At 43.9% G+C, this 16,085-nt stretch overlaps 1 protein-coding gene across 1 annotated transcript; it reads left to right on the forward strand.

Moving 5' to 3' along the window:
* The first annotated feature begins 5,356 nt into the window (after nucleotides 1-5,356).
* Nucleotides 5,357-11,301, forward strand: kcna2b (potassium voltage-gated channel, shaker-related subfamily, member 2b). Its single transcript, XM_086116148.1, has 2 exons — nucleotides 5,357-5,620; nucleotides 6,078-11,301. Exon 2 carries the CDS (start codon nucleotides 6,155-6,157, stop codon nucleotides 7,652-7,654), a length of 1,500 nt encoding a protein of 499 aa, XP_085972274.1. The 5' UTR covers nucleotides 5,357-5,620; nucleotides 6,078-6,154; the 3' UTR covers nucleotides 7,655-11,301.
* The last annotated feature ends 4,784 nt before the right edge of the window (nucleotides 11,302-16,085 follow it).

Genomic DNA, 16,085 nt, shown 5'->3' on the forward strand with positions numbered 1-16,085 from the left:
GCTCCACCCTGATTTGGTTGGCTTTCCCAAAGCCGGTGTGTATCGCGGCTAACAAGCTTTATAAATACTGGGACATCTGGCGGGTAACCTGCCAGTCAATTCAACAAAGAAGATACAAAATACACAAACAACTTTTAATCCTACCACGTCCGAACTCTCTCTGTTTACCTTGCAGCCTTCCCAAAACACATGGTAGAAGGTATTGAGACACAATCCGTGAGAACTAGGAAACAAAATAAAATCCTGTGTATGAAATGCTGAAATCCTATCACAGTGCCATGGCTCACACATTCATCAGCTTCACTATCTGTTCATGTGAAAAAGATCATTCAAGATTTTTGCGTGATTCCATGGTACTCATTCATTCATTCATCTTCTGAAGCGCTTTATCCTCACTAGGGTCGCGGGGGGAGCTGGAGACCATCCCAGCTGCCTTCGGGCAGTGGGCGGGGGACACCCCGAATTGGTTGCCAGCCAATCGTAGGGCACACAGAGACAAACAACCATGCACGCCCACACTCACACCTAGGGACAATTTAGAGTGTTCAATCAGCCTGCCACGCATGTTTTTGGAATGTGGGAGGAAACCGGAGGACCCGGAGAAAACCCACGCAGGCCCGGGGAGAACATGCAAACTCCACACAGGGAGGCCGGAGCTGGAATCGAACCCGGTACCCCTGCACTGTGAAGTCGACGTGCTAACCACTGGACTACCGGGCCGCTCCATGGTACTGTTGATTGATATTATACTCAGAGTTTGTTCTTTGACCTCCAGAGCAGTTAATGCATTGATTGCTCCATCTGAGTCCAGGACTACCAAGTGACAGTGAAACAACATCCAGAATCAATCGAGTGCTCGACTGTGATGGTAAGGACATATCTCACCAGGAGAGCAATGATAGCCTTGAGCCTGGCTGTCCTCAACAACTAAACAGTCTACTGTACTTCCAAGGACAATGTTCAATTTTGTGGCGGTAGATCACTGAGGACTGAAGGAAAAAACTGATTTGGATTCTATAAAATGAGCCATCAATGCACACATCATTATTGTAAGTGAATGGCATGGTAATAATAATCCAAAATGGGGACAGTGTGTGCACGTGTTGTCGGTTGTTTTTGAGCGATCACCTGCTGCAGCAGCAGTAGAGGTCATCCAGGACTCCTCCCCTGCAGTGTGCTGTCATAAGTTGGACCTGTGCCCTCTTCTCACTCCCTTCCTTCTGCTCCTCCTCCTCCTCCTGCTCGCCTCCAAATGTCCTCCTGTGTTGACCAGGGCGGAGATGAACTGCACAAGTATAATCAAGATTGTTTGTTACGTCTACTATACTCAAATTATAGGGAAATGTACCCTCACATGGTATCGACAGGTTAGCACATCTGCCTCACAATGCAGAGGTGCAGGGTTCGATTCCAGCTCCAGCCTTCCTATGTGGAGTTTGCATGTTCTCCCTGTGCCTGGGTGGGTTTTCTCCGGGTACTCCGGTTTCCTCCCACATTCCAAAAACATGCATAGCAGGCTGATTGAACACATCTGAATCAGGTGTGTTGCAGCCGGGAGAGATGGAAAACAGGCAGGACGGCGGCCCTCCAGGCCCAGAGCTGGAAATGCCTCCTCTAAATTGTCCCTTGGTGTGATTGTGAGTGAGGATGACTGTTTGTCTACGTGTGCCCTGTGATTGGCCGGTAACCGTTGAGGGTGTCCTTACTGCCCCAGGACAGCTGGGATAGACTCCAACACAGCCACGACCCTCACGAAGATAAGCAAATTAGAAAATGGATGAATTGATGGATGGATGGTTGGACCCTCATATGCCCATTGACAGCAACCTTAATTACTTGTGCAACGTAGGGACATAGAGTATTTAGTCAAGCAGTCGAAAGACAAAACTGAGTGCTCGCCAAATATAGTTTGAGCAAAAATCATCCACCAGTCTATCAGAGGGTATATGCAGTATAGCCAAACAACCATTCACACTCACATTCAGAATGTAGATGCTAATGAAGCAATGCTAATGGTAAGGCTACGCTAATGAATCCATCCATCCATCCGTTTTCTTATCTCCTGAACAGGGTTGCGGGGAGTTGCTGGCTATCTTAGCTGACTTTGGGCGGAAGGCAGAACACACCTTGAACTGGTTGCCAGTCAGTCGCAGGGCATATGTAGAGACTAGCAAACATTCACACCCACGTCCACACCGTCGCTGAATGGGAACCAATCCCACACTGCGCGCACACAAGTCAGGTAAGTGTTCCACTCCATCATCAGCGACACACGCGAATGAATTTAGGAGACAAATCTACTGTCTGCTTAATGTCCTTCCAAAATTATCGTCACCAGCTATGTTCCAGCCTTAGCTAAAAGTGCACGAGTAAATGGAAGATGGCAGAGTGCATTGCAGACAACCAGCGCAACGGGCAGAGCCTGTGGCTTGAGGTTGCCCTCATTGTGACTTGCCACAAATATCCAAAGTTTCAATGCCTTTCACTGCAGCACTCATGTCGAGTGTACCGTAGATCATCCCAATGATCTTTGTGGAAGGACGATGAATTGGACATTGGCATGCAGGTGCCATTGGCCCTCCATTTAAAGATGAGCTTTTCTTCATTTACATTCATGGATGGCGGCGGTTTAAGAGTTTCCCGCCATCAATCTCAAGTCAAGTGTCATCTGCTCTCCACAGACATCTTCAGTCGCAAAACTGATTACTCGGCTCAATAAGCTAATGTTACATCATCATTGGTGCTATGTCATCATCCTATATCAGGACGGTGACACTTTGATTGGAGTGGGATTGCGTAGGATTGTGCACAATGGCAGAGCAAGGACATGAGGCTCGGACATGAGGTGTTCCTCCCAGAGAATCGCAGAGTATCCTTATCGTTTAGGTGCAATACAATTAAAGTGTGATGCAGCATGAATGGATTGTGTCAATCACACATTATGTATGCCTATATACTGTATGTTTCCATACATATGCTGCTGTCTGTAGCCAGGTCGGCATTGCAAAAGAGAATTTCTTCTCAGGTGCCTTTCCCGGATAAATAAAGATAAGCAAGATGTGCAATGCAATATAGTACATTGTATACGGATAAACTTCCAAGTCATCGTTTTAAACGCCAGGTGTCAAGCTCAAGGCCCGGGGGCCAGATGCACGTCATTTTATTTGGCCAAAAGCAAATCAAGCATTTCAACTTCCATGGTGCTTGCTAAAATCTGCACCAAATTTCAAATTGTCATATATAATCAATAATATCATTGAGATATTTTCTTTTTACATTATTACAGCTACTTGAACAATTGGTGAACAAACTATTACTCTTGAATCCTGATTATAAAACCAGTTATCCATCAATACTGTATGTGCAATAATATTAGAAGTGATTAAACATTTATGTTTTTACAGTCATAACGGTTATTAGAATTGAGTTTTTGGAAAAAAATACAAAGCTTGGATTTGGTAACCCAAAACTGTTACCTTTAATGTGATTCAGTGCCAGATACCATTGGAGTGCAGCATCCGGAGGCTATACTCTACCTTGCACAATGTAATTTGCTGAGTTGCTAACAATGTTCTGATCATTTACAGTCTACAAACCTCCTTGCTGTGTCACTGCCCACAAATTACTGGCCAGACCTATTGGGCACATGCAGTCGTGCACACACACACGCACACGCATACACCCCCCCCCCCCCACACACACACACACACACACAAGACTGTAATACGATCATGGACTACAATTGCTGGAATTCATGCGCGTGCACAGCGATTAAATCTTTCCTCTCCTGCTTGGAAATGTGGCAGGTGGAAACCCTATTACACTACCAGTTGAAGTGCTATTGAATGAGAAAGTGTGTCCCAACGTTAGACTAGTAGTAAGCTTTACTTGGTCAATTAATTGTCCCAAGTTAGCGAAAATCAGACAGAATGTAAAAGTTTATTTATTATAAAAAAATTTTAAAGGGTCGATTAATCGAGTGGCGGAATTTTATTGTGCCTTAAAAAATCCATATCGCTCTCGCCCAGAGGTTATCCGGCAAATTGTCTGCATAGATTTGGGATTAATTTTGCAGTCAGTGATTGCAATCCATATTAGCTCCTGAAGTAGCACGTATTTTTGCTTGCCGTGGTTCAAATAATTGCGTGTTCACTAAAAGACAAAAATATTCCATTATTGTGTGGTAATATATTTAGGCAGACGGTGTTTTGCAGTGATTTAGATGAGACAATGCAGGCAATGCAAGGTTCACAAACCTGAATGCAATGGTTTGCAGTATTTTTCATCAGTATAAACCTACCTACATAACCAAACATTACATGCAGTACATACATACGCACAATGAAATTCAACTGTGGATTTTTTTTTTGGCCCGGGGTTGTTTCCACTTTGCATTTAGTGACACTTCCCCTTTAACTTGCAGCACTTGAGTGTCGGGAAAGTGGGGAGAGCAGCAGTGTGGGGCGAGGCGCGCCATGCAGAAGCTCTTAGTATGCGCCGCGATGCCCAACTGCAGCCCACGCATCTCCACGGTGGTGGATGTAAGTAACAGATGAGAGACGCGGGTAGAGCAGGCAACTCCAGACGGCCGTGACGAGATGGCACAACCGCTGGACGGAAGGAAAGAATGAGAGATGACCGCTCCGCATCGTCCCTTTAAGAGGAGCCAAACTGGATACAATCTCGTGCATCCGCGCGTCAAGAGAATCACGGTGAATTCCTGCATGCAATTAGCTGAGACGATAACAAATAAAGCCCCGCTTTGCTTTGATAAGTGCATGGACATGACTGCGGCTGGATCAACAGAAAAGGGCTGCAAAAGGCTTAAGCATGTTTGGCACTTGTCACTTCCAACTAACTCTCCCGAGCCTGTGTGCCACAGTGCCAATAATCATCATCAATAACAGCCACACTTGCGTTTAATGTTGAAGTTACCTCGTGCATGAACTTGGCTGCCTTGTCTTTCCTGTAAATGCCGCCCAGCTGAGGTGGTTAATCTCAGAAATAAGTAGAAAATATTTTAGCCTCAATGATATGCACCATACGTGTAGTCATATGGACAGCCTCCATATGGGGGAAAAAAAATACTGTCCGGAAGCTAATTATCAACTACATTCAATCATGCTAAAACAAGAATCTTTCAGTGCATGATATATGGGTTTACTTCAGCGGATGCTTTTGATTGCAATCAGAAGTATACGTAATGACATCAGCATCCCCCGCAGCCTCCCTTACTCAGCTGCTGACATGGGCCTTGAAGAGTTGTCCTGCTGCATCCTTCGCCATGCTGAAGAATAAACTTTACAGTGTGACTTGGCTCCTGCCTGAATTTTAATGTCACCAGCAGTGCTCCAACCTGTAGCAGACAGCTGCGTCTCGGCACGTATCCGTGATGTGAGGTGAGGGCGGTAACTCCCTGCGTCCTCATCCCCTGTCCCCTCTCCTGTTCACACTGCCTTGCTGCAGAGTGCAGGCTTTGGGTGATGTATGGCTGGAAGAAAAGGAAAGCAACCTGCTGGACGGCGAGGGGTGACTTTGGACACTTCTGCTGGTCCTGTTGTGCATCAGCACTGTACAGAGCAACAACTGTAAGACATTCTTCCAAAGACACATTAAACAGGTATTGGATGTTTTTTATACTAAAAAAAATGCACGTTTTGAGCACAGCTTAAGTCTCCAAAGTACAGTATGTTAAAAATAAAAATCTTTTAAAGGCGCTTAAGCAGAGAGGGGACAATAATCTCAGAGATCGTATGGAGCACTCATCATATAATCAGATATATTGGTTGTAATTGCACCGTGCGAGAGCTGATATAATATTACAGGATGGTATATTGATCCAACAGCACGCTCATATGAGAGGAACTCATAGCGCAATTCTTAGAGACAAAGTGGAGCCGATGTGCTCAAATGGTCAGGCCCCTCCTTGCGTCAGTCTTTCAAATGCCCCGCAGACTTGCTTGCCTGCAGGAATGTTAGACTAATGCAGTCTTTCTGGGTGGTACTGTCAACATTAGTCGGTGACTCACAAACCAAATTCAAATTGAAATTACAGTCGTTCTTTCTCTACCCTTTAGTTTGTTATAGGCATACCTGCTGTGGCCAAACGTGGCCCCACCCCATTTGAAAGCTGCAGGTTCCATCGCCCTCCAGGATGACGGTTGCGACCAGCGACCCCGCTGACGAGGCGGCTGCACATCCCGGTCAGCCTCATGACCAATACGACCCGGAGCCAGATCATGAGTGCTGCGAGAGGGTCGTCATCAACATCTCGGGTTTACGCTTCGAGACGCAGCTCAAGACCCTGTCCCAGTTTCCAGAGACCCTTCTCGGGGATCCGAAGAAACGGATGAGGTACTTTGATCCTCTTCGGAACGAGTACTTTTTTGACCGCAATCGGCCGAGTTTTGATGCCATCCTTTACTATTACCAATCTGGAGGGAGGCTGCGTCGGCCTGTCAATGTCACTCTCGATATTTTTTCTGAAGAGATTCGCTTCTATGAACTGGGTGAGGAAGCTATGGAAATTTTCAGGGAAGATGAAGGTTTCATCAAGGAAGAGGAGCGACCGTTGCCAGAGAATGAGTTTCAGAGACAGGTGTGGCTGCTCTTTGAGTACCCCGAGAGCTCAGGTCCAGCTCGAATCATTGCCATCATCTCGGTCATGGTGATTCTCATCTCCATTGTAAGCTTCTGTCTCGAAACACTGCCAGTTTTCCGAAATGAAGATGAGGAGTACAATTATCCCTTCCAAACCAATTACAACAGCACCACCACCTATGAGACCTCATCCTATTTTACTGATCCTTTCTTCATTGTGGAGACCCTTTGCATCATCTGGTTCTCATTTGAGTTCCTTGTCAGGTTCTTTGCTTGTCCCAGCAAAGCTGGATTTTTTGGCAACATCATGAACATCATCGATATTGTGGCAATTATTCCTTACTTCATCACCCTTGGCACAGAGCTAGCAGAGAGGCCCGAGGATAGAGAGGCAGGACAGCAGGCTATGTCTTTGGCTATTCTCCGTGTTATTCGCTTGGTCAGAGTGTTTCGCATTTTCAAACTCTCCCGCCACTCAAAGGGGCTCCAGATTTTGGGGCAGACTCTGAAGGCCAGTATGCGCGAGCTGGGACTCCTCATCTTCTTTCTCTTCATTGGCGTCATCCTCTTCTCCAGTGCCGTTTACTTTGCTGAAGCAGATGAGCCCCAATCACAGTTCAGCAGTATCCCAGAGGCCTTTTGGTGGGCAGTGGTATCCATGACCACCGTGGGCTACGGAGACATGGTCCCGACAACCATCGGAGGAAAGATCGTAGGGTCTCTTTGTGCTATCGCCGGCGTTTTGACCATCGCACTGCCAGTGCCAGTGATTGTGTCAAACTTCAACTACTTCTACCACAGAGAGACGGAGGGTGAAGAACAGGCTCAGTATCTAAATATCCCGAGTGTGCCTAAAGCCAGCTCAGTTGATGACCTAAAAAAGAGCGGTCGGAGTGGCAGTGGATCAACACTGAGTAAGTCGGACTATGTGGAGATTCAGGAGGCTGTCAACCACAGCGCTGAGGACTTTAGACCAGAGGGCATGAAAACAGGAAACTGCACTCTGGCCAACACCAACTATGTAAACATCACCAAGATGCGCACGGATGTATAATGTGAGCCAATATTGATGAGTGACTTAATGTGGAGTCTGCAGCGACTAGAAAGCGAAGGAAGAATTATGGCCACAGATGACCAACGTTTGGGAATCCAGAGCAGACAATTTGCTGTAAAGGTCAACGGGCAAACACCTCATGCTCGCCTACATTCAAGGGACCTGGAGCACATCATAGAACTGCAACCAGTCTTACTGGGACAACATTGGCTTCTGCATGGAGATAGTCTTACATTCCTGACAGTAGTTGTCCAGCAGGCAAAAGTAGCCAAATAGTAGCTGAAACAACCATTATCAACTATCTCATGGGACCACATGTTTGAAGAAGACAACGCACAATAAGATCAACATCATTCTTGGTCCATCGCTAGATAGAGTCCAGACCAGTGTTCTCTGTAGAGACCAACACAATGGACCACAGGGAAGTGCTGTATCTGTCAACCACAAAAAGGCATTACTTTTTCCCCTTGTTCTCAATGATGCGCAGTCGGTGTGCACTACCAAGCCTGGTTTGTTTTTTCGTCAATGAAAACGTCTCTTAAAAGAGTGGTTGTCTCATACATTCATCACATTTCATCAGATGACACTTTCATGTTCGCCTGATTGTATGATGGGACAATAAGGGATACAAAAGTATCGAAACCACATTCTACATTAGTGCCTATTTGCTTTTTAGGTTTGTTTTTTGGGGGGGTTCGGAGTTCTACCTTTATGTGTCTTTTAACTGCCACCCAGACCTATCGAAATACGAATACTGCATAGTTTGATATCACTGCCCAACAAAAATAAAGCTGTCCTGAACTTTATAGCATTCCATCTTTGTAGAAAGGGACACAATGTTAATTAACAACAGAAATGTGGTGATATTTTCGCTTTTTTAAAATGTTTTATTTATTAACGCTTGTGACAGCAGAGGTAACTGCTTGAATGTATCTGCAGCTAATGAAGCCGCTTAGTGTATTTACCCTACAGGCCCAAGAAAGCATGAATAACAAATAATTAACAATAGAACCAAATTCGCATTGCTTTCGCATACAACACAAGAACGTATATACATTATACACCATAAGAAAACACATTTCCATCGACTGTACATATCCAGTATAAAGCTCTGGAAAAAAATGATGATTCAATGATCAATTTCTTTGGTTTGGCTATTTATAGGTTCTGGTATATGTTTGAATGAAATGAACATTTCTACTTTATTTAAAAAAAATGAAGGATGGCATAACTCGCAAATTCAATTTGGATATTGTCATTTTTTTTCCGGAACATTTTTACTGGTCAAAATATTTTTTAAAAAGTCCAGTGTGTCTTATCTGTCACTTTTCTTCTAGAGCAGGGGTGCCCATTCTGATCCTGATCTACCAGTAGATCTAAGACAGTAGATCCGAGGAGTGTCGACGAGAAAAAAAACAAACAACCATTTGTGTGTCTTTGTACACTGTTAATAATATATTTTTTGTGTTAATATACACTGCACCCTAATCATCTTATCAGTCTCATTTTCACAAAAAAAATAAAAATAAAGCAGGTAAATCTTAAATTTACGATGGCGCGTGATTACGTCACCGGAAGTTGTTAGCGCTCAGCAGTCTGCAATTGCAGCTTGTGATCAGAGCTGTTGCGCTCTATCTTTTATCGTCATTATTCTCATTCAGAGTTTGCTTCGTGTACAATTCACAGAGGGCACGGGCAAAGAATAGGAATCTAGGAGGGCCCAGGGAAGCACTTTAAAACGGTACGTGTGAGCTACGATAGTTAACAGGTGTTAACTATGTAGGTGTGTGTGTGTGTATGTGTGTGCGCATGCGCGCGCCGGTGAGGGTAGATCCCGGGAGGTTAGTTGATCGAAAAGTAGATCTTCGATCCAAAAAGTTTGGGCACCCCTGTTCTAGAGCTTATGTATACTGTACTGTATATACTGTATATGGAGCAACAAGAAACCAAAGACAAACATGTGCCATGGGATAGGCATAATGGTAAAAAAGATGTACGATCAGCATTATTTTTGTTGTTTTAAAATTTTTACGTTAATGGAGTGTCTGCATTTCAGTCATCCTATTAATGTAAACATTGGGGAAAAAGTAAAGAAAAAAATGGCCATTTGTGTTTTTCACAGGACAGCGATGATTTTATGAAGTATGTTTATGTTTGTACCCATGCACTTTGAACAATCATTCCAATGGTGCCCATGAGCTATTGCAGACCTAGCTTACATTTGTCATCAGCATTTATTGAAGCTATGCTATCCTGCTACTGTCGTGCTGCATGTCTTTGGAAGTAATCCTAGTCGCATGCATCTATATGAATAATACTAGCAAATGGACTCAAATATTCGCCAATGTATTTATAGGCACTGGCATAATATGCACACTTTGGAAGACACGGGTGTTTGATCTCAGAGTGGAATGCATCTTTGCATTTGGTGTATGTTACAACAATGATATGATCTGACGCAATGAGGAATGTTTTTGCCAATTCAGGAAGACAAAGGTCCACTGGAAAATGCCAGAAAACAGAAATGCTAATGTCATTGTTTTTCCTCAGTCAGGTGTGTCTCAATCAAAGTGAGTCTGTAGTCAACGAGGTCTAAATACTGTGCAGCTTGCATGCAGCCGTTCAAAACACCTGATTCCCTTTCCCACTCTGAAAATTCGAATTTATCGCAGCACATTGTTGACAGCTTGAATGTCTAATCACATGTATTCACAGCACAATCAAGTGAGGGGATACAACCGCTTGCTCACTGGGGATCAGGTGAAGGTTTTTTAAGCAGCATTATCAGCCACATCCAGGAATTAATGTGAGGTTTAAATGAAAAGTTGGAGATTCACTGCCCACACAAAGTTTTCTCCCCGACGGACTGTGCACCCGTGCGTCTGTACAGTGTATTCTGCAATGTCTGTCTGGAATGCAAATGTTGTCAAAACCCACTTGTGCTATTTAAACACCACAGCACATGTCGATACAGGAAAATCACTGCTACACTTCACGTGAGCGATCCAGAAAGTAGACAAAACACCTATATGGACCATTCAGACTGTATAGTGTATGTAATCTGCACACGCTCCAAGAGTAATGGTTGCTTTCATTTTCACATCTGCCGTCAAGAGTCGAGACTGACACTAAAGTTGAATGTCAATCAAACAGTTAATCATGTAACCAATTGCCGTTTTCAATATTGTCCTTCAGATTTACATTGATTTCTGACATGTAAACATGCTTGAAAAGCAGGGAATATACAGTAAGTGTGTGCTTTCACAACTTATACAAGGCATAGAACATGTGGCTGAAGTGTATTTTGTACTTTTGGGATGCTCTGTTCCAAAAAAATTAAAATTAAAATTAAAAAAACATTAGGGAAGTATAACTTCCATGAGAAGATATTAACGAGGTACTGCGCTGTTTTGCAGTTTGTTATTGTTAGCTTTCGTGTGTGTGCGTGCACGTGTGCGTGTGCACTGGCTTTTCATTATCTACAAATTTGCATTCGCCATGCCCTTCAGAAGGACTTCCAATGAATAACTACAAACATAGTTTGTCAAATGTCTAACGAATATGTAGTCATTCAGAATGAAATGGACACTTTCAATGTAATATGAATTATATTGGTCGTGATGATAAAACAATCATAATAACCTGGAGCTATTGTGTCTTTTTCTCTGATGGGAAATTTACACCCGGCCGTGTGGCCAAATTGACGTGTTAGCATTATTGGGAAGCGAAATTGATCCAATTGTCCTTTTGTTTGATTTTTGAACACCTTAGATTGAAATAGCAGAAAGCGTATTGGTTCGTCTACTCATTTGCCTGTAAGAACATCCACATGGCAAAATGTTCCAGTCCAGTATTGATGAAAACCTCACTGCCCATTAGAGGAGGACCATTTTAGTCAACTGAAGCTCCTTCACCTTGGCTTTGTCATGCACTTTTCTCAAATGAGTCTTTATGCTGCTTGTCTGTGATTTACAGCGAAAGCAAAGTGCTCTATTTATAAACTGCGGTATAGTGAAAGTGAGGAAGACATTTTCCACGGAAAGTGGGACGAGTACAAACAACCTGAGAACCTGTGCTCTCTGGTGGTCTGCTTCCAGTCGCGGCAGAAAATATGTTTCTTGTTGTCAGGGCTCCAGTCTTTTCTGCTTGGCCGTGCTAAGTTCATCCGCTCTGTCTGTCCTTCTCACATTTCACTAAGCACACATTTTCCTCTCATGTTTCTCTGTTTGTAGCAGCTTCCTAAAGAAAAGAGTAGACACAGGCCTACTGCGCACATTATCCGGAGTGATGCACCCTCTGTCCATCACACTTGGCTGGCTTCCAGTAAGTCAGCTAAGGATAGCACTCAAGCCAGTAAGTGGAAGTTTACTAAATCTGTGTTCAAACATCCTTGAACAAGACATTGGACCCTAACCGGCCTCACCAACATTTACTAAGAATGATTGGAATGATGGCAAATGTGTCAGCAGTGATGGCTGGACAATCGAGGGTGCTATAGGATGTTGCCCCACCACTCAACATGTTACTTTGAATGAGGCTAAATAAAAATGAAATCATTAAAACAAAAACAAAAAAATCAACATGTATATGTATTGTATGTCTTAAATGCTTGGTTCATCGATGTTGTCTTATTTGTGATATGTTCCCGCCGTTAGGCGCAAAAATCTTAACCCGTATATTTTTTTTAAAAATGGTGTGTTGAAATTCCATCCATCCATCCATCCATTTTCCGAACCACTTGATCCTCACTAGGGTCGCGGGGGGTGCTGGAGCCTATCCCAGCCGTCTCCGGGCAGTAGGCGGGGGACACCCTGAATCAGTTGCCAGCCAATCGCAGGGCACACAGAGACGAACAACCATCCACGCCCACACTCACACCTAGGGACAATTTAGAGCGTCCAATCAACCTGCCATGCATGTTTTTGGAATGTGGGAGGAAACCGGAGCACCCGGAGAAAACCCAGGCAGGCCAGGGGAGAACATGCAAACTCCACACAGGGAGGCCGGAGCTGGAATCGAACCCGTTACCTCTGCACTGTGAAGCCGACGTGCTAACCACTGGACTACCGGGCCGCTGTGTTGAAATTACTTATTTTTATTATGTCAGCTAGTTGCACAAAATAATTTGGATACAGATACATGTTTCAAGTAGATGTTTAGTCTCCTACCTGAAAGTAAACCACCATGCAACAGGTAATCTGTCTCTTCCCCTGCAGTGTGCCGGTCCTTTTTAATGGACACAAAACAAGTGTGCCAGTGCTTGTGTTATGCACGAAGCAATCCTCAGTAGACCCAGTTGAATGCCTCACATGTTGGCAACATTAGACCAGCGCTGTAAATGCTGATTTATAACCTCGCACACGGGCTTTTTAATGACCTGTCAACATTAACTTTCTTTATAACAGAACTTAATCCACGGGGGGAAACCTGGACCATTTATGAGCGTCTACATTGAGGAGAGCCATGTAGAGGGGAGCGTTTGTCATCATTCCTGTTGCAACAGTGGAAGCCCCCTTGCAGTTGCGTTCTATTTATAGCACATACTGCTAATACCCTCTCTGTTGACAGGGAATGCCTCCTCCTTGCTGGGAATAGATTCAAGACCGTGTGCTCTACTGTGTTCAATTTCAATCAACTGACATGGACGTCATTCTAATTAATTTTAGTTAATTTGGAGAATATATGCCGAAAGACTCCACTGATAAAAGAGCCTGGGAATAAAAAAGACGCAGTGGTGGACTTTCAGTGTAGGTGGACCAATGAGACAAGAAAAACGCAGCAAGGGAGTTCAACCTGACAGTTCGTGTAATGAGCCCAATTGATTAGTGAGCCTGACCTACATTCTTCCGACTGCTTCCCATCATCCAGGTTTACTTACAGGTCAACACAGGAGTGCATTTGAGATACACTGGGCTGGTGTGTTTTTTGTTTGGCATACATCCATCCATCCATTTTCCGAACCGCTTGATCCTCACTAGGGTCGCGGGGGGTGCTGGAGCCTATCCCAGCCGTCCTCGGGCAGTAGGCGGGGGACACCCTGAATCAGTTGCCAGCCAAACGCAGGGCACACAGAGACGAACAACATCCACGCCCACACCCACACCTAGGGACAATTTAGAGCGTCCAATCAACCTGCCATGCATGTTTTTGGAATGTGGGAGGAAACCGGAGCACCCGGAGAAAACCCACGCAGGCCCGGGGAGAACATGCAAACTCCACACAGGGAGGAATCGAACCCGGTACCTCTGCACTGTGAAGCCAACGTGCTAACCACTGGACTACCGGGCCGCCTGTTTGGCATACATTTCGGGCCCTAATTTCATGCCCAGCAAGACTAGTGCAAAATGTCATCTAACTATGCGGGCGGAGTCAACTTTCTTTTGGTATTTTCAAAGACAATAAGAAAGGCGTGTTTGCGCTGTTGTGGGAATGAACACAACCGACTTGATTTTCAGCCAAACAAAGCGGCCCCCTTCATTTCGTGTCATTTAGCGCAGTTGAGGCTCATTTGTCTTTGACATTGCGTAAGCAGAATTCAAATCGCTGGAGCAGTCTATGCAGAAGATCAAAGAAAACAAAGTATTTTTATAAACAGCGCTCCACGCATGGATGATCACAGATCTCCACTGGGAAATGGGCATTTGGCTTCCACCGCTATCTTTTACTTCCATCTGTGCCACAGCCCAGGGTGGTGTTTTAAATAATATAAGACAATGATTATAATATGTTCATTGATTTTTTTTTGTTTTGTTTTGTTTTTTCAAAGATTCAAAGGGGGTTGATGAAATAGGCAGAGGTGGGCTCATCAGTCTGTCAGTCATCCTTCCATCATTTTTCAGGCCAGTCCAGTTCATCATCGTGAGTAACAACAAATCGGCGTCAAGAAGGTACTTATCATAACACATACACCCTCATGCAAAATACAAGCAAACAAAAACTACCCGCGCGTGCACACACAAACACACACACACACACACAGTATGGGACAGTGTCATTGCGATATATGTGAAACCAAAAGGCATTGTTTTTTGTTTAAAATTTTTTTTTTAACTCAAGTCTGCTTGTGCCGTGCCTGCATGCCATGTAGTCAATATATTCTTGATGCCAATTGGCTGCCACCGACAACGATGGATCAAATTCACCAAAATCCTGTTACCCCACCTACGCCACAACTTAGACCTGCTTTTACCTCGTCTAAAGGTCCTAATACTTAAACTTCTACTTTATGTCATTTTCTAGTTGATATCACCAAATTGTCAGGTGCAAAGGTCCAAAAAGGGGGTATGCACTACACATGCGCATAAGGGCCAGAAAGGGTTCCAAAGCGATGGGAGGAAAATGATTTAAAATCGGAATTTTATGTATTTAAAAGCTGTTTGTTAACACGTAATGATATGATCAACAGCCGAGGCACGTCACTGATTGGGCGCCCCTCTGCTCCATGACTTTCACCTCTCACTCGTCCCATGGCTCACACTCAGAGGCCCTCCAGTTCACTGCCCCTTGAGCACGTGCTGGAGTGCGCAGGTTTCCATTTGAGACCTCTAATGACAGGGAGTTAAAGATGGAGAGGCAAAAAAGAAGGCTCTCAGTGGCAGAAAATGGGGGGGGGGGGGAGTCGTGTGCATTTACATGTTGACGGTAGAAAAAACGCCGTAGCGCTGACGGCAGCGGAATTACTGTCGACCGCAGGAGCCGACGGCAGACAACAAAGTCGATGTGGAACCGTTGCAATTGGCTTGACATAGAGTCAGTGGCCATGGCTGTGGCTTGTGTCTATTAAGAGCCAGGACATTTGAAAGTTTTTCCGAGACAAAAATACCCTCAAATGCTTTCTGATAATATTTCAAATGACAGTGTAAAATGGAGAGAGAGAGAGAGAGAGATTTAAAGACTTGAAATAAAGATTGATTTATTCATTGATATAGGACATATTGAGCATTTGGGTGCTTTTATGCTGTTATTTTTTTATTGATGTTTTTTTTTTTGTTATTTAAATTTTTGAGGAAGCCGATCACCTGCTGTATGTACCAGTAACTTAAAATAAAAGTTTCTAATAAAAGCCTTATATTCCTCGAAAGTAAGATGTATACATACAAACATTAAAAAACGGGGAAAAAAAGCATTGGGGGCACCTGTTATGTGTCTGCACGTCCGGCAGAAGGTAGGTCGTTGTCAACTCACTGTAGAAACTTGAGAGTATTCTTTTCTACCAATAACTTAAACACTATAGTACCAGTAATTAAAATAGCAGTGTTATATTTAAATGGCACTTTTGTCATAGAGAAGTGTACATAATGCAGTTATTAAACCACATTAGTTGACATGAATATGAATAAGTGAATAAGAATGACTGGAAAATAATTTTGTTACCCTCTGACACCAAACAATGACAATACTGTACTACTACTACTACTACTAATAATAATAA

The sequence above is a fragment of the Hippocampus guttulatus genome, chromosome 1 (assembly GCF_054856545.1).
Source record: "Hippocampus guttulatus isolate MCC_2025c chromosome 1, RoL_Hgut_1.0, whole genome shotgun sequence".
Lineage (NCBI taxonomy): Eukaryota > Metazoa > Chordata > Actinopteri > Syngnathiformes > Syngnathidae > Hippocampus > Hippocampus guttulatus.

Excerpts from the sequence above, each read along its gene's own strand:
- kcna2b (XM_086116148.1), top strand. The coding sequence starts at position 6,155 with ATGACGGTTGCGACCAGCGACCCCGCTGACGAGGCGGCTGCACATCCC.